The sequence below is a fragment of the Callithrix jacchus genome, chromosome 1 (genome assembly GCF_049354715.1).
Source record: "Callithrix jacchus isolate 240 chromosome 1, calJac240_pri, whole genome shotgun sequence".
Classification (NCBI taxonomy): Eukaryota; Metazoa; Chordata; class Mammalia; order Primates; family Cebidae; genus Callithrix; species Callithrix jacchus.
In genome coordinates this window covers 181393587-181413773 of record NC_133502.1, presented here as the reverse complement: position 1 = coordinate 181413773, position 20187 = coordinate 181393587, and the positions used below count along the sequence as shown (strand labels likewise).

General features: G+C 46.5%; 1 protein-coding gene across 11 annotated transcripts in view; it reads left to right on the top strand.

Moving 5' to 3' along the window:
• Positions 1-20187, top strand: part of AK8 (adenylate kinase 8) — a 159646-nt gene that overhangs the window by 48829 nt on the left and 90630 nt on the right. For 8 of the 11 annotated variants that reach the window (XM_078330612.1, XM_035261328.3, XM_078330602.1 and 5 more), the window contains 5 exons: positions 1607-1688; positions 2593-2664; positions 3601-3801; positions 7299-7430; positions 15830-15919. In XM_078330612.1, the coding sequence (XP_078186738.1) occupies positions 1607-1688; positions 2593-2664; positions 3601-3801; positions 7299-7430; positions 15830-15919 (577 nt within the window). The remainder of the gene's footprint in view (positions 1-1606; positions 1689-2592; positions 2665-3600; positions 3802-7298; positions 7431-15829; positions 15920-20187) is intronic. The other 3 variants (XM_078330592.1, XM_035261313.3, XM_078330598.1) reach the window with 1 other exon arrangement.

The window sequence follows — 20187 nt, the reverse complement described above, 5'->3', positions numbered from 1 at the left end:
AATATGTAAAGAGCTCTTGTCAGTAAATAAAAGGTTGAGACCCCAAGAGGAAAGTAGATGACATGAACAGACATTTTGGAAAAGAAAAAAAATTCAAATAGCTAATACACATATGGAAAAAAATACAGAACCTCATTAATGATCAAAGAAATATAAATTAAAGCAGCAGTGGTATAGTGTATTTTGCTGGACAGATTTTTTCCCCCCCCCAAGATAATGCCCAACATTGGCAGAGATGCAAGGAAACAGATTCATTGCCATTGGATTCATAAACTGGTGGGCCACTTTGTAGAGCAATGTGGCAAAATGTATCAAAAGTCATAAAAGAAGGTATCAGCTTCTAGAAATGTATCTGAGGATGTTGGACAGGCATCAAGATGCATATACAACATTGCTTATAATAGTGGAAAACTGGAATCAAGCTGAAAAATATGAGCAGCAATATGGGATCAGTTAACATCAGGTCAATTCATGCAACACCAGGCAGCTATGAAAACTTCTCTGCAAGGAACACTTTGTGACATGGGAAAATGTTCATGAAATGTTTTTGCTAGAAATGAACAAATTACCAAATAGTATGTACAGTGTGATTCCCCTCCCCTACAAGTCCCAGCCCCCCGGAAAAAAGGTATCTGCACTTGATGCTTGGAAGGAGATATACCAGAATGTTGACAGTGGCTTGTTTGAGTCTGAGGTGTTATCAGTGACTCTTATTATTATTTCAGCTTTTAGTATTTTCCACATAGTGTACAATGATTGTATATTACTCTCCCAACTGGATTTAAAGAGTTAGTAAAGGCCAGGCACAGTGGCTGATGCCAGTAATCCCAACACTTTGGGAGGCTGCAGTGGGAGGATTGCTCGAGCCCAGGAGTTCAAGACCAGGCTGGGCAACGTAGCAAGGCTCTCTCTCTATAAATAAATAGTAAAAATAAACCTCTAAACCAGTTCTCTAGCTCTACCAAGAGGAGGCTGATGTCTGAGGAATTTCAATCCTGTAACAGGTTAGCCACAGACCTGAATCATCATCCAGGGTTTGTTTTTAAGAAAAGTGGGGTGTTCCTGCAGAGATATGGGGCAGAAAATAAAAACAAAAGTGGGGTTTTGTTCTCACCCTGGTCCCAGAAATCCTGTATCTCAGAAACTCTCTTTAGGAAATTGTCCAAAATGTGGAAAGCACTAGATGTGCACAGATGATCATTTATGATAGTGAACACTGTTAGCAGTGGAAATGTTCATTCGTGGACATAGTTAAGTGGCTGTGTACATTCTCTTGGTGGGACACTGCACAGCCATTGATAATGGGGACAGTGAGGAGCCGTGCAGATATGAAGAGATGCTTGTGGCCACTATCGTGTGGTGGAAAAAATCAAGATGTAAAATATATACGTTATGATTGTAATCACCAACATGAGATTCTGAAGGGAATATAATAATATATTACAAAGTAGTTTTTAAAGGATGAGGTAGGGATGATAAACATTTAGTTTTTGTTTTGTCTTAAAAGCTCTAGTCTTTCTGAAAAGCTATTATATTCCTTTTAAAATAATTCCCCAAAAATCTAAAAATAAAAACAGATGAGCACCTCTCTGAATCTTCTGTCTAGGGCTGGATTCTGGATGGCATCCCTGAGACACGTGAGCAGGCTCTGAGGATCCAGACCCTTGGGATTGCCCCCAGACACGTCAGTGAGTAGCTCCCCAGGGCCGCCGCCTCCCCCCTGCCAGAGCCGCTGCCCCTAGGGGCAGCCAGTGAGCACTCCGATCATGCTGCCTGCTTCCCGACCTCAGGCCAGGCACTGTCCAGGACCCAGCAAGGAAGAGGAGGGCATCACAGTTGAATTTTTCATGGAGCTAAATGTATTCAGGGTGGGTTCTCAAGAAAAGCGGGGTTTTGCTTTCAGCCTGGCAATTCCTTGTCCCAGGAATCTCATATCTCAGAAACTCTCCTTAGGAAATCAACTAGAATGCTATATGAGTGTTCGGTGCATGCAGGGATGCCCATCACGGCATTATCTGTGACAAGGAAAATTGTTAACAGGCAAAATTTTCAGTCATGGGCCGTGCTCTGTCCTGATGTTATGTTCTTTGTGTTTGGGTGCAAGAAGACCTTTCTCTTAGGAATTCACGGGAATGGGAGATGATTGTTGTTGTTGGTTTTTTTGTTTTGTTTTGTTTTGAGACAGAGTTTCGCTCTTGTTACCCAGGCTGGAGTGCAATGGCGTGATCTCGGCTCACAGCAACCTCCGCCTCCTGGGTTCAGGCAATTCTCCTGCCTCACCCTCCCGAGTAGCTGGGATTACAGGCATGTGCCACCATGCCCAGCTCATTTTTTGTATTTTTAGTAGAGATGGGGTTTCACCATGTTGACCAGGATGGTCTCGATATCTTGACCTAGTGATCCACCCACCTCGGCCTCCCAAAGTGCTGGGATTACAGGCTTGAGCCACCGTGCCCAGCCTGATTGTTGTTTTAATGTCATTATACAGAAAGAAAAAAAAAAAAACTACAGCAAGTATTGGTCCATGATATTCCAATGTGTGGTACCCACCATCTGACATGCCTGCTTTTGCTCCTTTTCTTCCCTGCCCAGTCATGCTGAGTGCTCCGGACATAGTCCTGATCGAGAGAAACTTGGGGAAGAGAATCGATCCTCAAACTGGAGGTATGGCCACAGCCACCCCCACCCTGTGCCACGGGCTTTCAGAGACCGTGGTGATGACAGCCTGCCTGCCACTTCCTGAGCATGCATTCTGCTCTGGGCACACGGAGGGACATGAGGAAGGCTGCCCCAGGCTGGGCTCTGAGCTGGAAGACACTGGCAAGGATACGTTCTGGTAGATGAGGAAAGGGAGGCCCATTTAGGTTAAAGGAGGAGACCTTCTTGTGACAGAACCAGAGTAGAGTGTGAGGGGTCATGCTGGGGACCTGGGCTTGGAGCCCACACAGGAGCCAGGGGATGTGTCTGCATCTCCCTAGGACAAATTATGTGCCCCCCATCCCTGACACCCCTCATTCTTTGGTATGTGTACAGAAGAGAGAGGCATGAGCATTACCTGGGAGGACAGGCAGGTGCTGCAGGGAACAGGGCCCTTGAACTGGGCCTTGAAGACCAGATGGTTGAGCAAGGGGCTGGCAGGAGCATGGGGGAGGCGGGGCTACCCTTGATCATCCAGGGCTCAGGCTGTGGCAGCAGATAGACCTGGGTTTGTGGATCCCTGGCTCTGCCCCTTTCTGGCTGTAGACATGGGATAGCTGAGACTCAGTTTTCTCATCTGTACTTGGGGATGAAAATCCCAAATCCTAATGTGTGACAGGATGGCTGCAGGTAAGTGCCTGTCAGAGTGCCTGGCACAGAGTAAGTGCTCAGAAGTTCCCAGCAGCCCTTGCCCTGGGACCTGTTCTCATATTATAACAAGAACAGTAGTTAAGAGCAGGCTCAGAGCAGCTGGAAGTTGAGCGTCGGTGACCTGCCGCAGTCAGCCACACCCCAGGAATTTGTAGACCCTGGCCTCCAGGACAGAAGCACCCCAGCCAGGCACAGCAGCACCCACAGGGCCCCTGTGTGGGTATTTCTGACTGCGCACCTCCCTCTGTGCAGAGATTTATCACACCACCTTTGACTGGCCACCGGAATCTGAAATCCAGAACCGTCTGATGGTGCCAGAGGGCATCTCAGAGCTGGAGACGGCTCGGAAACTGCTGGAGTATCATAGGAACATCGTCAGGATCATCCCCTCCTACCCCAAGATCCTCAAGGTCATCAGTGCTGACCAGCCGTGTGTGGACGTCTTCTACCAAGGTAAACACAAACCGGCAGCCCCACCGGGACAGGCAGCTGAGGGCAGGGCTCACTGTGCCCTTTACTGCTTTGTCCCTTACTCTGATAGTGGCCAGTGTCTGGGACATGCCTGGGAGTCAAGTCATAGATGACCTGGGTTCCCTGCCCAGAAACGCATGTGTGCAGAGCCCCTGGGGGAGCCCCACTTGGACACCCTGGGCTAGTGTCCCACACTCAGACGTGGGCACATCTCTGGCCCACAGAAGATTTGGTGGTGATGGGGTTGGGAGGAGGAGAGGTGAGGGACGGGGTGGGAGGGACGTGGTAGCAAGAAGTTTGAGCCTGACCTTGAAAGGAGAAGAAAGAAAAAAATATATAAAGATGAAGACAAAAACAAAACCACCACCACCACACACAACAAAACACACACACAACACAGCTCAGGTGGTGTGCTTCATTTAGGATGGACATACGTGGCCCCGTGCCCGGCACTGCATCGCCGTCCACAGCCATGGCCAATGTTCACAGCAGCACGGGAGCAACTGCAGGCAGCCTGTGCGAGGTGGGGGGACGGCTGCCTGCAGTTGCTGGGCTGTGTGTTCCAATCTCAGCCCTGACACATGTCATCCGTGCAGTCTTCAGCAATTCTCCTAACTCCTCGGAGCCCTAGTTTTGGTCCTAAAATAGGACCAAAACGTGTGCCCTCCTCCCTGGTGAGGATTAAATGGGATTCTAAATCATGTGTCTGCAGCCTCAAGCCCAGTGCTGGCACACAGAAAGGGCTCAGTAAACATCCGACGCCACAGCTCCTATCATTGTTCAACACCTTGTCCAAATAGGCAGGGGCAAGGCAGAATAATTCTCTCCCCAAACAGCTGTGTTATCATGTTTGAAAGTCTTGCTGAGCTACAGTCATCTCAACGTCTAGTTATTCCCTTCCACGCAGTGTCAGGTAAATGAAGCGTTTATGATGCAGGGAGCATCACAGATATTTAAGAAACTTGACAGTTTACAAAGGCCTTTTTCATATATTCTCTCAAATCTCTCCAAGAAAAGTTCTGTTTTGCTGGGGAGGTGGTTTCGAGCTCCCTCAAGCCCTTCCCTGCTGACTCTCCCAGCACCCTCTCCTGCCAGTAGACTCGGTGCATAAACCTCACTGCTACACTGAGCCCGGAAATGCAACTCTCGCCGGCGTGGACTGAACAGCGTCGCCCTCTGAAGGGGGCGATCAGCCAACGGGTGGGTTAGTAGAAGTAGAAAATGATGCTACTTAAAGAAGAAATGCCAGGCTTATGATGGCTCATAATTTCCCAGTGATTCCACATCTCGGAAGGGTCTTTAGTTGCAAACACTGCACTCTTAAGATAAACAACCACAACATTTATCTTATGCCACGATTCTGAATTTACACATTAATTACTTCCAAATTACTTAATTAAATTTATAAGTTCATATGATCGTTCATAAAGAATTCATGCCTGGAATTGTAAATAAAAATGTGAGTGTCTGAATATTAATTATTATTAATTAATAATGCAGAGAGATAAATTGAAAATTGGAATGCAAAATTCTCTCTGTGTGCTTTTTTAATCTCTCTGCAGTGCATCCAGCAACCACATATTTTAAAAAAGAATAATTAGATGTTGAGACTGTCTGGGGGATCATTACTTCTAATTAACTTAGTTATTTACTGTAAATTAAGCATCATTTGTAAGCAGGCTGCTTTGCCTGTAGTATTTGTGCTTTTCAGATGCACGGGATTATGGAAGGTCTGAGAAGAAAGAGAGCCTCGCCTGAGTAGCTTCCTTTGGGCTTCTCTCAGTGGAGGAATGGTTACCCATGGCAGGAGGTTTGGGAGAGTTGCCCCAGCTCTGCCACGTCTCAGCCTGACAGGCTCATCTGTAAAATGGGACATGAGTAAACAACCCTCATGGGATTGCTGGGTCAAACCAACCAGATAATGCCTATAGAGTGTTTGTCATAGCAATTACTACATGTCGCTGATGCTGATCACAACCTGGAAGACGGTCCATTTCAACTCATCTGTGCCTTCGGAAAAGAGGGGACTGTGGCATCTCTAATGGCCCTTCCAGTTTAAAAGTCCTGCAAAGATTTTAGAATTCAGGATTTTCACCATGCACATATCCCAGCGGTTCACAATCCAGGGCAATGTTTCTCCCACTGCACCCCTGGGGACATTTGGGGACATTCGGCAATGTCTGAAAAGGCTCTTTGGTTGTCATACCTGGCAGCTGATTATTATTGATACCTGGCACCTCGCCAGTAGGGGTCAGGGATGCTTCTTAACATCACGCAGTGCCCAGGACAGCCCCTCTACAGAGAATCATCTGGCCCCAAATGGTGGTAGTGCTGAGGATGAGGAACCTGCCTGGTTCTTGGATGGCACGTTCCTGAAGGAGGCGCGATGGCCTGGCCCCTCACCCAGCACAGAATACACTGCAAGGTACATTGGCAAAGGCAGACTGGCAGGAAGGTGTAACGGGGCACCCATGGCTGACTTTGCACAGGACAGACTGGGGCCCTAGCAGGAGGGGGAAGTCTCCCTAGGGAAGGAAGACGCATTTTGAAGGATGACTTGGGGGCTGGCACAGGTCCGTGCCTCATCTTTGGTGGTCTCCCTTGGTTCAGGTGCCTGAAATGCTGCCCTTTATAGCCTCATCAGCCTTTTCTCACAGCTCCCGGCTTCTTAGCTCTGGTGGGAGGTGACCTGGTTTGATGTTCAGTAGCTTTTCCCTGTGGCTTCTTGGCATCCAGTGCCCCCTGCAGGTGGCCTCATTGTGGGAGACACTCACCCCATGTCTTCACTTCTTTGTTCACCAAATGCCAGGGGCACACCGCAGGCCAGGGCCATGCAGCTACATTCGTCCACTCCTGTGACCTATTTGATCGCTGCCTCTTTGGAGAACCGCAGCGACGTTGGTGTCACCAGAGTGCAGCTGCACAAATTACTCTCCACCAATTCGAGTCCTTCAGAAGTCCCTGGGCACTGGGCTCCCATGTGGCTGGATGTGTTTATCAAAGTCTGTGTCTGACATTCAGGTGCACCTAGCAGAAAGCCAGCGTGCACTTCTAGGAGACCAGCCTAGTCCTGGGCTTCTGGTTAGGAGGCTCAGCCTGATTCAGTGTGAAAAGCCACCAGCCCTATAGAGTGCTGTCACGTCCTGGGACCAGCTTCCCAACTGCAGCTCAGTCAGCTCTAGTTCAACTGGAAAGACGTGCAGGCCCCGGCACCATGTTAGAGGAGTTCCAGGGCAGCGCTCAGTGGGTGGCTTCTGTGGACTTTGCTGCTTGCTTCCTGCCTTGGTGCCCAGGCCTGCCACGTACTTCTTTTCCTGCCTCTTCATGTTTGGCTGCTGGGCAGATGCACAGAGGGCTTCTATGGTGCTGTGAAAAAGAAAAAGAATTACTGCCATTAAAAGAGCCAAAGCAGAGGGCTGCCAGCGGCTTCCCTGTTCTTTAGGACCTGGGTTGATTATCTTCATATCCTCTCTTTCCAGCTCTGACCTATGTCCAAAGCAACCATCGTACTAATGCCCCGTTCACCCCGAGGGTGCTGCTGCTTGGGCCTGTGGGTAGTGGGAAAAGTCTGCAGGCCGCCCTCCTGGCACAGAAATACGGGCTTGTCAACGGTGAGTACCCCAGGCGCTGCCCTGCCTTGCCCTGCTTTCTGCTCCCCCTCCCCAGCTCCGTCATTTTACGGGGGGTGGTGTGCAGGGAGAAGGTTCAGTATCACTTCTCTTTCTGGCTCTTTGTTCTTAACAATTTTCTGTTAGTCCATCTTTGCAGGAATAGATTTTTTTCCTCCCAAAGAATAGTGCCATAAAAACATTAACCACTGAAAACATGTCCACAGCCCAAAGAGACAGAACATTTTTCAGTCATCATTTTTTATATCCTTTGGAGCGGAGGGTTTGTCTGTGCTGTGCACCAGGGGTGGCTGCCATCTCACCCCTGCTGTCTCCCCTGAAGCCTCGGCGCCTGCGTAATGGGAATGTGCTGTTTATTTATTTTCTCCAGTCTTGCTTGGCTCCCCCAACCCAGGTCAGTGTGTTTACAGGCAAACAATTTCTGAACCAGAGGAAGACTTCTCACTCTGCACAGTTTCAATAAATATTTTACCAGGAGGAGAGAAAATCTTGAAATCAGCTCTCCAGGTCTTTCCCGGGGTGGTCCCAGGTGGTCTCGGATGCCAGCTTGTGTTCAGGAGGATAAAGAGATAGGAAGGAGGAAGAACCTGTAGCAGAGACACACTGCTGGGTTGAAGGGAGTTAAAGCGCTGCCCCCATGCTCCACAAGCCTAAATAGCCTCTGCTGGATTTACTAAGGAAACATGAGACCTGTACCCCAAATATATAAATATGCATACATCCTCCCAAACTATACATATATACCATATGATTATATAGTGGGAATACAAATATATATATATAGATACATATACCCACACAAATATGCCTACAAATACATGTATATTTTTGTACATTTGTATGTATATTTGTATATACATACAAACATGTATACACCACCCCAGAAGGATCAAGTTTTGAATAAAAATGCTTTTCAATGAGGCCCCCTCCAACTTACAGTTCTAAAGCCACTGAGACTAGCAAGGAATCCATGACAAAAGTCATACCCCTAAAATGAAGATAGAGACCTGAGCAATTAATCTGCAAATTTGACTACTGTGGAAAATTAACCAGGACATTTAGAATAAAAAATGCTTTTCCTGAAGTCAATTTTTAAAAATAAATTATTGCAATAATTCCTTTTCCTTTGGATTGTTCCCCTTAAGAGAATGGTAAGATGAAATTTCCAGCAGTGTTAGGGAAGGCTTCTTTGTTACGATGATCAGCAGTCTACCTGTGGCTGCACGCTTGCTTACGTGAGTGTGTGCACATGTTGTTAAGGGAAGGGACGGAGGGAGCGTGGAGGGGCACTCTCAGCGGAGGGAGGGTCTGCAAACACAACAGCAGTACCCTCGTAAAGAGCATGGCTTTATGGAAATCATTGTTTCGGTGCTCTGTTTTATGATGCAGACACTCTCATTCAAGGAAAGTTTTTTTTTTTTTTTAATTTAAATTGCATTCAGCACAAAAATCATGAAGAGATGAAATTACCTGCCTAGATTTTCCAAAAAGTGTAATAGAAAAAGCTCATCATGGTTTTTGCTTGTTACCAAAGAGCCATGATGGGTCTCTTTTGGATCATTAAGAATTTGGAGACTACCTCAGAATGTTCACATTTCTCAAAGGTGTTCTTGATAAATACAAAACATCATGAGATTTAAGTAAACCCGTTTAAGGTATCTAAGACAGGAAGCGGTAGCCATGAGGTCTCTGCAAACGTTCGTCTGAACCCAGGGCTCCGGGCACTGTCTGATCCTTTGCGGTCATCTGCTGTCCTGGTTCTGATTTTCACATCTGTGAATCTCTTACACCTCCAAACCAGTAAAAACAGACAAACAGCCCCACACTCGCTCCCACAAAGTTCATCAGAAGACCCCTCTTACAATGGTGGGAGTATATACACGCATGACTTTCTGAAAGGTGAAAGCCGTGATTGCTTAAAGCGCTAACTGCGCAAACCCTGTGACCCTGGGATTTAACTCCTAGGGTTTTATTCTGCCCCAGCACCCAGATATGCAGCAAGAGATGTGGCAGAAGCAGAGTGAGAAACAGAGGCAAACCTCTAACTCTGTTAATAAGCAAGTTTGTGAAGTAAGTTGTGATAAACCTATGTAATTGATTCTGAGGCAGCTATTAAAAATAAACCTGTAAAGTTATTTGATGTTGGTGATACATGGCTAAATAAGGGAGGGGCAGAAAACAGTTTGCTCAGCAGTGTCCAGGGTGTAATCTCGTTTTTGTTTTAAAAAGCACGTTAGTCTATGCTCAGAAAAAAAAACCCGAAGAAACATCCATACACCAAACTGCTTATCTCAGCAGAGCCATGTACAGTTCAGATTCAGATTTGTTTACAGTGAGCATGAATCCTCCCTTCCTGCCTTCTTTCCTTCCTTCCTCCCTCCCTCCCTCTCTCCCTCCCTCCTTCCTTCCCCTTTCCCTCCCTTCCTTTCTTTTTTCCTTCCCTCCCTCCTTCCTTCCTTCCTTTCCCTCCTTTCCTTCCTTATTTCCCTCCCTCCCTCCCTCCCTCCCTCCCTCCCTCCCTTCCTTCCTTCCTTCCTTTCCCTCCTTTACTTACTTCCTTATTTCCCTCCCTCCCTCCCTCCCTCCCTCCCTCCCTCCCTTCCTTCCTTCCTTCCTTTCCCTCCTTTCCTTTCTTCCTTATTTCCCTCCCTCCCTCCCTCCTTCCCTCCCTCCCTCCCTCCCTCCCTCCCTTTCTTCCTTCCTTCCTTCCTTCCTTCCTTCCTTCCTTCCTTCTTCCTTCCTTCCTTTGAGATAGAGTCTTGCTCTGTCACCCAGGCTGGAATGCAGTGGCTCAATCATGGCTCACTGCAGCCTCCAACTCCTTAAGTGATCCTCCCACTTCAACCTCCCAAGTAGCTGGGACTACAGGTGTGTGCCACCATGCCCAGCTAATTTTATTTTTTTTTGGTAGAGACAGGGTCTGCGTTGCCCATTCTGGTCTCAAATTCTTGGCCTGAAGCAATCCTCCCACCTCAGCCTCTGGTTTCTTTTTTGAATCATGTGTTATTTAGAATACACCTGGCTTAATTCCCACCGATTTGGGGATCTTCCTGATTGCTTTATATTCTTGATTTCTAATTTAATTTTATCGCAGTAAAAGAACATACCCTACGTGATTTTGATCCCTTGAAATTTGCATATATGGTCTATACTGGTGAATTCCAAGTGTACTTTTTTTTTTGAGACAGAGTTTTACTCTTGTTACCCAGGCTGGAGTGCAATGGCACGATCTTGGCTCACCACACCTCTCCCTCTCAGGTTCAGGTGATTCTCCCTCCTCAGCCTCCCGAGTAGCTAGGATTACAAGCATGCGCCACCACGCCCGGCTAATTTGGTATTTTTAGTAGAGACAGGGTTTCTTCGTGGTGGTCAGGCTGGTCTTGAACTCCCAACCTCAGGTGATCCACCCATCTCAGCCTCCCAAAGTGCTGAGATTACAGGCATGAGCCACCACACCCAGCCCCAAGTGTCCTTTAAAAAAAGAGGTGTTCTGCATCGTTGGATATAGTGTTCTATAATGCTGATTAGGATAAGATGTTTGATAGTGTTCAATTCTTCTATGTCCTTAATTATTCTCGCTCTTCTTACTATGTCAGTTATTGAGAGAGGTGTGTTAAACTCTCCCGACTCTTTTATTTTTAACTTTTTATGATCATCTGCCCAAAATGTCAAAAATCTCCCAACTCTTAATTGTGGATTTGTCTATTTCTCTGCAAGTTTTTGCTTCATGTAATTTGGTATTAAGTGCATAGTGTCACATCTCAGTATCCATGGGGATTGGTTCCAGGACCTCCCTTGGATACCAAAATCCAAGGATGCTTAAGTCTCTGACACAAAATGGCACAGTATTTGCATATAACCCGCATATATTCTCCTATACACTTTAGATCATCTCTAGATTACTTATAATATCTAATATAATGTAAATACTATGCAAACAGTTGTTATACTGTATCGTTCAGGGAATACTGACAAGGAAAAAAGATGGTACATGTCTTTTTTACGTTCAGTACAGACATAATGTTTACCCCAAATATTTTTAATCTGCGGTTGGTTGAATCATGAAAGTAGAAACTATGGATATGGAGGGCCGACTGCATACGGTAAGGACAGTTAGATCTTATTGGTGAAGTGGCCCTCTTATTGTTAGGAAATGTTTTGCCTCTCTAGCAGTGCTCATCTTCTTAAAGTCTACTTTGTCTGCTGTTAATGAAGTTTCTCTAACTTTCTTATGATCTGTGCCTGTATGATATAGCTTCTGTTCTTTTCCTTTTAAACTATCTGTGTCTTAGAGTCTAAATATGTGTCTTGTAGACAGCATGTAGTTGGGTCTCACTTTTTTAAGAGATGGAGTCTTGCTCTGTTGCCCTGGCTGGAGTACAGTGGTGCAATCATAGCTCATTGCACCCTCAAATCCTGGGCTGAGTGAACCTCCCCGCCGGCCTCCCATGAGTCTCCACGCCTGGCCTGTTTTTTGTTTTCTGCTTGTGTCATCTGTTCTTTGTTCCTCCTTTCCTGCCATCTTTTAGATTAACCAAATATTTTTTAGTCATCCGTTTTCTTTCTTCAACTTCCTTTTTTAGCCGTATCTCTTTGCTTTATTTTGTTAATGGTTGCTATGGGATTAAATATGCATCTTTTGCTTGTCACGGCCTATTTGGGGTGAATATGACACCTCCCCATGTATACTATCAGAGCATTGCAGCAGTAGAGTCCCATTTACCTTACTACTGTCCTTTGTGCTACAGGGGACATATATTTTACTTCTATGTATGTTATAAACCCTACAATAGCTTGTAATTATTTTTGCTTTAAATAGTCATTCATCGTTTAAAACACTGAAGATATAAGTGGGGAAAGACTTTTATATGTACCCACCTATCAATACTCTTCACTCCTTGGTTTACATCTAAGTTTCCATCTGGTATCATTTTCTTTCAGCCTGAAGAACTTCCTTTAACATCTCTTGTAGTGAAAGTGTGCTGGTGACAAATTTTCTCAGCTTTCATATGTCTGAAAATGTCACGATTTCACCTTCATTTTTGAGAGATGTTTTGGCTGCATATAGAAATCTATGTTGACAGTTTCTTTCTCTTAGCACTTTAAAGATGTCATTCTATTGTCTACTGGCTTGCACTTCTTCTGATGAGATCTCAGAGGTTATTTTTACCATTGTTGCCCTACATATGAAGCACTCCACCTGCCCCAGCTGCTGTTAATATTTTCTCTTTAGCTTTCAGCAATTTGACTCTGATGTATCAAAGTGCGACTTACTTTTGTGTTTGTTCTGCCTGGATCTCAGAGATTCTTGGATGTGTGGGTTGAAATTTTTAATCAAATTTTGAAATTCTCCTGTCATTATCTTCCAAAATATTTCTTCTGCCTGACTCTCTCCTTTCTTGAACTCCGGTTCCACGTATGTTAGACTGCATGGTATCATCCTCCAGGTCTCTTCGATTTGGTTCTTTTCTTCTAGTCCTTTCCCATCCCCCTCTCCACTGCAGTTTGGCTACTTCCTATTGCCTCTTTTCCTGTCTTCAGATTCACTGATTGCAACACACCTAGTGATTTGTTTTATTTAAGATACCGTATTTTTCAGTTCCAGAATTGCCATCTGGTTCTTTTTCACAGTTTTCATTTCTCTGCTGAGATTCTCCATCTGTTTACTCATTTTACCTATGTTTTCCTTTAAGGTTTTAAATATACTCATAATAGCTGTTTTAAAATCCTGGTGTGCTATTTCTGATATCTGTGTCATCCCCTGGTCTGATTCTGTGGCCTGTTTGCTCTCCTCATAGGGGTCACATTTTCCTGCTTTTTTGCATGTCAAGAAGCTTTTGATTAAGTGCTGGACATTGTGTTTCCCACATTTTTGAAGGTCTGGATTGTGTCATCATTCTGCTTTAATAAGATTATTGAGTTTGGAGTATTAATCCCATTGAAGCTTATTTTTAGGCTTTGTTTAGTGGGACTAGAGTGTTCTCACTGAAGGGCTAGGGTATCCCTGCAGCTAACGTCTGCCCTTTCTGGAATTTCAGCTGAATGTCTGGGGTGTTCAGCAAGGTCTCTCACTTTGGTTGTCAGAATGCCAGCATCTCCCAGCACTGTGTGAATTTCCATTCAGTTCACAGCTTCCCAGCAGCTTTTCTCTACCAGGCCTCTGGAGTCTTACCCTGCACATGTGAAGCTTCATATGGCAAAGGCTTAGTGACCCCCTATGAGATTTCTAGAACTCCTTGTGTGCACAGCTCCCTCCTCTCCATTTCCTCGTCCTACAAATTCTGGCTTCCTCATAGCTCCAGTCTTTGTTACTTCCACCCAGTGAGACTGCTGATCTGTTTGGGTTCCACTTCTCCTGGGCCAGGATCTGAGAAGTGCCCACAGGTAGAAATCCAGTGAATATGGGGCTCGTTTTGTGTGTTTCCTGCCTCTCCAGGATTATCTATTGTCTGTCTATTGTCCAGTGACTAAAGAATTGCTTCATAGATTTTGTTCAGTTTCACAGCTTTCTATAAGAGAAGTTAAATATCATATCTGTTACTCCTTCATGGCCAAAACTGGAAGCTAAGCATGGGTTTGATGTCACACAGACCTGGGTTTGGACCCCAGCTCTGTCCCTTAATGGCAGTGTGACCTAGAGCAGGTTACTTCATCTCTTTGAATCTCAGTGTCCTTATCTAAAAAGCAACAGGTTACTGTGAGGTCCATATAAAACAAAGCACACTTAGCACAGTGCTTTTGAACAGAGACAATAGAATTGTCTGTTCCCAGCAGCCTTTTTTTTTTTTTTTGGAGACAGAGTATTACTCTGTCACCTAGGCTGGAGTGTATTGGTGCAATAACTGCTCACTGCCACTTCTGCCTCCCAGCTTAAGCAGTTCTCCTGCCTCAGCCTCCCGAGTAGCTGAGATTACAGATGCCCACCACCATGCCCAGCTAATTTTTGTATTTTTAATAGAGATGGGGTTTTGCCATGTTGGCCAGGCTGGTTTCAAGCTCCTGACCTCAAATGATCCTCCCACCTTGGCCTCCCAAAGTGCTGGGATTACAGGCATGAACCACAGCACCTGGTCCCCAGCAGCCTTTATTCTCACTTATATGTCCTTTGCTGGTGAGGCTGCCAACCACACTGGATTGAATTAAATGACAACTGCTGTCATTTACATCGTGAATTAAACATATCATTATTGAGGAATAAATCCTTGGTGATGGTAATTTTTTAAACATTCATGCTATCCAGTTAACTGTAGGATGTGTTTTGGTCTCTTTAGCATAGGCAAAAAACTCCTTAGCCCTAAAGGTAAGAAAGCCAAAAGTGCAATGAACAATTCGTGAAAACATAGCTTAAATCTTCTGGCTTTGGCTAGGAAGGGCTTTCACAGCCAAGGAGGAATTAGCCTGTGTTTATTCATACACACTTGTCATCCAGCACCTCCTATGTGCTGGCCCTGTCTCAGGGCTCGAAACACAGTGGGCCCGGGGGAGCAGGCGTTCAGAGTGGGGCAGCCACCACTGGCTAGGTGACTGCAGCGTGGTACCTTTTATTTATTTTATTTATTTATTTTTGAGACGGAGTCTCATTCTGTCTCCCGGGCCGGAGTACAGTGGCGCGATCTTGGCTCACAGCAACCTCCGCTTCCCAGGTTCAAGCAATTCTCCTGCCTCAGCCTCACAAGTAGCTGGGATTACAGGTGTGCACCACCACACCTCACTAATTTTTGTATTTTTAGTAGAGATGGGGTTTCACCATGTGGGCCAGGCTAGTCTCGAACTTCTGATCTCAAGTGATCCGTCCATCTCAGCCAAAGTGCTGGTATTACAGCCAAGTGGTGCTTTCTAACTTGGAATATGAATCTGTCCTATTGTGTGCCCCCCCATCCCATGGGGACGCCCTGCCAGCTGGAACGGCCGTGGCAGCAACACACTGCACCCCCTCCCCTGTGTGACTAGGGTGCGAATGTGGACGCATTTGAGGCATATCGCTCAGAGATGAGCAACCCCCCCACCCCGCCCAGCATGCTGACCATGCACAGCGACCCAGAGGGCGCCGCGTTGTGCACAGCAGTTCTAGGTGCAGCGAGGCTCTGCAGGCTCCTCTGTGGGCAGCAGCCTCATTAGTGTCTTCCCCGCACCGTCCATTTTTAATGTGTTCTTGCCAAATGCATTCCTTTTCATTCCACCTCTCCCTCTTCTTTATTTCCTGGCTCCTTTTTGATATTTACTTTTACTTGGACACATATCCACACACAGAAAAATCCTTTTATACTTTTTTCAGTGACCTTTTTTTTCCCCCCAGCAGGCAGCACTGGGGGTTCTTTTTTTCCTCATCCTTTCTCCTATTTAAAATTTAATGGGTGCCTTTCTGTTCCCCTCTCCTTCAGTCTGCTGTGGGCAACTGCTGAAAGAGGCCGTGGCAGACAAGACCACGTTTGGCGAGCACATTCGGCCCTGTTTTGAAAAGGGGATGGCAGGTAGGCCACGTTCCCACTAACTGTCACGACCTCACAGGCTCCAGAGAGAACTTTCTCTTTATGCAGCTCTCTGAACATCCAGGGGCTCAAAACTGGGGAGAACAGCCGGGAAATGGAAATGGGGTTTTCTCCTAAGCAAAGGCTCTGTTGCCTGTTTCTGATAAGGCCTCTTGGTGTCTGAGCCCCATCCCCCGTGAGGTGAGTTTGTGGATGTGGCAGGGTTATCCCTAAATGTTCCCATTTCTCAAGACTGTTTGCTTTTCATAACTGGTGCCACTTAAAATTGAGAGCCAGGAGAGGCCACAGAGCTCCCCCTCATCCTTTTTTGTTTTTGAGACAGGATATCAATCTGTCGCCCAGGCTGGAGTGCAGTGGTACAGTCTTGGCTCACTACAGCCTCAACCTCCTGGGCTCAGGTGATCCTCCCACCTCAGTCTCCCAAGTAGCTGGGACTACAGGTGCATGCCACCACACCTGGCTAAGTTTTTGTGTTCTTTGTAGAGATGGGGTTTCTCCACGTTGCCCAGGCTGGTCTTGAACTCTTGGGCTCAAGTGATCCTTCAGCCTCAGCCTCCCAAAATTCTGGGATTACAGGTGTGAGCCACTGTCCCCACCCCCATGTCCCTTATTATTTGGTATATAAAAATACTATGGGCAAGTATTCCAGTTTAATCAGCCCTCAGAAGCCGGAGGGTTCAGACAGTTTTGCAGATGCGAGCGTTGACTGGCATTGGTCCTCAGCAGTTAGATGCTCACCTGTTTGATAGGGGAAGCAGGACCGGATCCTCTTTCCAGGTGCCCTCTGTGATCCGCAGTCTGAAAGCATTCCTAGGATCTGACCCTGGCAAGGGTACCTTTGGGAGCATTCTAGCCCAGCTTCCTAAGTCCACAAAGAAGCCACAGAGAAGGGACTGAGCTGCCGAGGCCACACAGCCAGTTGGTGGCTGGGCTCCACTGGCTCCTCCGTCTGTCTCTTCCCTGAGCAGTGAATTTCCCATTTGCCCAGACCATCTCTCCTGCATATGCTGCAGCTCCTCCCAGCAGTCAGTGCACACCCAGTTGTCAAGTCTGATGTGAACACATGCTTATTGTGAAGAAAATTAATTCCAGAAGCAGCTGCCGTTACAGTGGGCAGTGCGGGCACTGGCTAGGAACCCTCCTGGTGGAAGCTGGTTGCCTTCTCCTACCGCCTTAGAGCAGGTTGATGAGGAAACGCATGAAAACAAGCTGTGTCCTCCCAACCATCCGCTGAACAGGCCTCCTGTGGAGATGTCCTAGCTGGCCCTCCCAAGATGTCCTAGTCTACAGGGTGGAGTTCAAGTGTGCGGAGTGGGAGCCATCAGATGCAATGATCTGTGTAGGCTCAGGGCAGTGAGCAGGTCTGTTCCTGCGTCTCTGCGGTGTTCACAGAATGAGGTGGAGGCGGGAGGAAACTGGGAGGGTGAAAACTAGCAGGAGCTCTCACGCTTCCCAGGCTGCTTCGGATTCCAGTGCTGCCCCCACCAGAAACGTGGCACCAAAAACCACCTTGCTCTTCTCGAAGGCCCAAGCTTCTCGATGGCAGGATAGAGGGAGAGGTCCCTTCCTGCAGAGTTGTCCTGAGGACCAGCCATCATCCACATGCACAGTGCCTGGGAGGCCACAGGGCAGCTGCCACTCTTCAAATGTCACGGTAGTGGCTGGGTGCAGTGGCTCACACCTGTAATCCCAGCACTTTGGGAGGCCGAGGCAAGTGGATGATTTGAGCTCAAGAGTTCAAGACCAGCCTGGCCAAGATGGTGAAACCCCACCCATCTCTAAATTTTTTTACTAAAAAAAAAAAAAAGCCAGGTGTGGCAGTGAGTGTCTGTAGTCCCAGCTACTCAGGAGGCTGAGGCAGAAGGGTTGCCTGAACCTGGGAGGCAGAGGTTGCAGTGAGCCAAGATTGCACCACTGCACTCCAGCCTGGGTGACAGAGCGAGACTCTGTCTCAAAAAAAAAAAAAAGCCACAGCAGCAAGCAGCAGCAATGGCGGAGCACCTGTGACATCCCCAAGCACAATTTCTCTCCAAATTCCCATTTACCGGGGCAGGGATTGACACCCTGAAGAAGATTGGTAAGAAAACATGAGTGAATGTGATATAACCTAATGTATATAGTTTCAAGTGTTGCTGGTAGTGTTCCATAGCATGTCTGGAAGATAATTTAACTCCCCACTAGCAAGCTTAGTGGTTCGGACAATGACCAAGCAACTAAGGCCGTGCTAACAACCGGCCAGTCCCTGGAAGGGTCTGTAGGAATTCTTTGACTCTTCTTACAGCTTCCTTGTCCATTTGAATTTTTTCCAAAATATAAAATTAGAAAAATAAATATTTATATGGTTTCCAGATTTGCAGTCCTTCCATAATACTAAAATGCACACTCTTGTCTAGGGAAACATCCCTGATGATCTTGGACCACTGAGGCCTGCGTCAGTGGTGAGGCCCGTGAATGGTGGCTGCAGGGGAGCTGTCCTGCTGTGCGTTCCCACCATCAGTGTGCTGGTGCCCCTTCCCTCCCTGTCTTTGCCATCTTGGGGTATTGCTAGCATATTCGTCTTCTATTGCTTCTATAACAAACTTAGTGGTTTACAACAACAGATTTATCTTCCAGTTCTGCAGATCAGAAGTCCTGAAATCCAGGTATTAGTAGGGCTGTGCTCCTTCCTGGAGCACTTGGGAGGATTTACTTCCCTGCCTTTTCCAGCTTCTGGAGGCCATCCCCATGCCTTGGCTCGTGGCCCCTTCCTCTGTCTTCAAAGCCAGCAGAGTAGCAGCTTCCAATCTCTCTCTCTCTCTCTCTCTCTGACCTCTGCCTCTGCTATCTCATCTCCCTCTCTGACTCTGACCCTCTTATCTCCTTCTTAGAAGGACCCTTGGCATTCCATTGGGATCACCCAGAACAATCCAGGATAATCTCCCCATCTGAAGATCCTTAATTTAATACCCCTCTGCAGAGCCCTCTTTGCCATGTCAGGGAACATACTCACAGGTGCCAGTGATTGGACATCTTTTTGGGAGGTCTTATTCTGCCTACCACGGCCAGCCATTTGAATCTTTGCCAATTTCTTAGGTGACAAAAGATGAATTTATTGTTAATTGTAGTCTTCTGACTGTCAGTGAGGTTGGTAATGTTGGACATATTTTCAGGAGATAATAGGTCATGTGTATTTTATCTTTGTGAACCACCTTTTTATAGCCGTGGTGTAGTAACCGTGTTTCCCTTTGCCCATTTTCCAATTAAGCTATTTTTTGTCCTAATTGGTTTGTCAGTGCTCTTTCCATGTTAGGGTTGTTTACATTTTTCCGTTAATTTTTCTTTATGCGTATATTCTATATTTTATCTCTGTTTCAAGTCACGTTATAATTTTGTAGTTGTAGCAATTGTTTGGAAGGAAAACGGGGACTCATCATAGCATTTTAGTTCTCAGGAATGTCACGTGGAATTGTGGCATGTCGTGGTCACCGAAAATGTCATAGGAAGATGCTGGTTTTCTTATGAGGTCACGGAGCACTTGGCCTTCTGGTTTCCTCACCTCCTCTCTCCTTACCATGTGACAGCACAGTCTTTTTTTTTTTTTTTTTTTTTGAGACGGAGTTTCGCTCTTGTTACCCAGGCTGGAGTGCAGTGGCGCGATCTCGGCTCACCACAACCTCCGCCTCCTGGGCTCAGGCAATTCTCCTGCCTCACCCTCCTGAGTAGCTGGGATTACAGGCACGCACCACCGTGCCCAGCTAATTTTTGTATTTTTAGTAGAGACGGGGTTTCACCTTGTTGACCAGGATGGTCTTGATCTCTTGACCTTGTGGTCCACCCACCTCGGCCTCCCAAAGTGCTGGGATTATAGGCATGAGCCACCGCGCCCGGCCGACAGCACAGTCTTATCTTCCTTGTCTTATAGGGAGTTGGGGACTTACAGTTCCTTAATTAACCATCAGATATGGGCACCATTTTACAGACTTATTCAAACTGTATCTTTTGAGTAAATGGGATCTATTGTTAGTTCCTCTTCCAGAGACAGAAATGAATCTGCTTGAATCAAAGCACATAAACTTTGTACACAGCCGGCTTAATTCATCCACCACCAAAAGCAAACCCAAGGAGTCCTTTCAAAGGTGATCCAAGCGCAGAGTCGTTTTTGTGTTTGTTTTTGTATTTGGGGAATTCAAAGGAGGCTGGCGGCACAATTCCCAATTTTCTATAAAGTTGGCGAGACCCAGATTGCTTCGATCTTCAGTGTTTTATGCTAA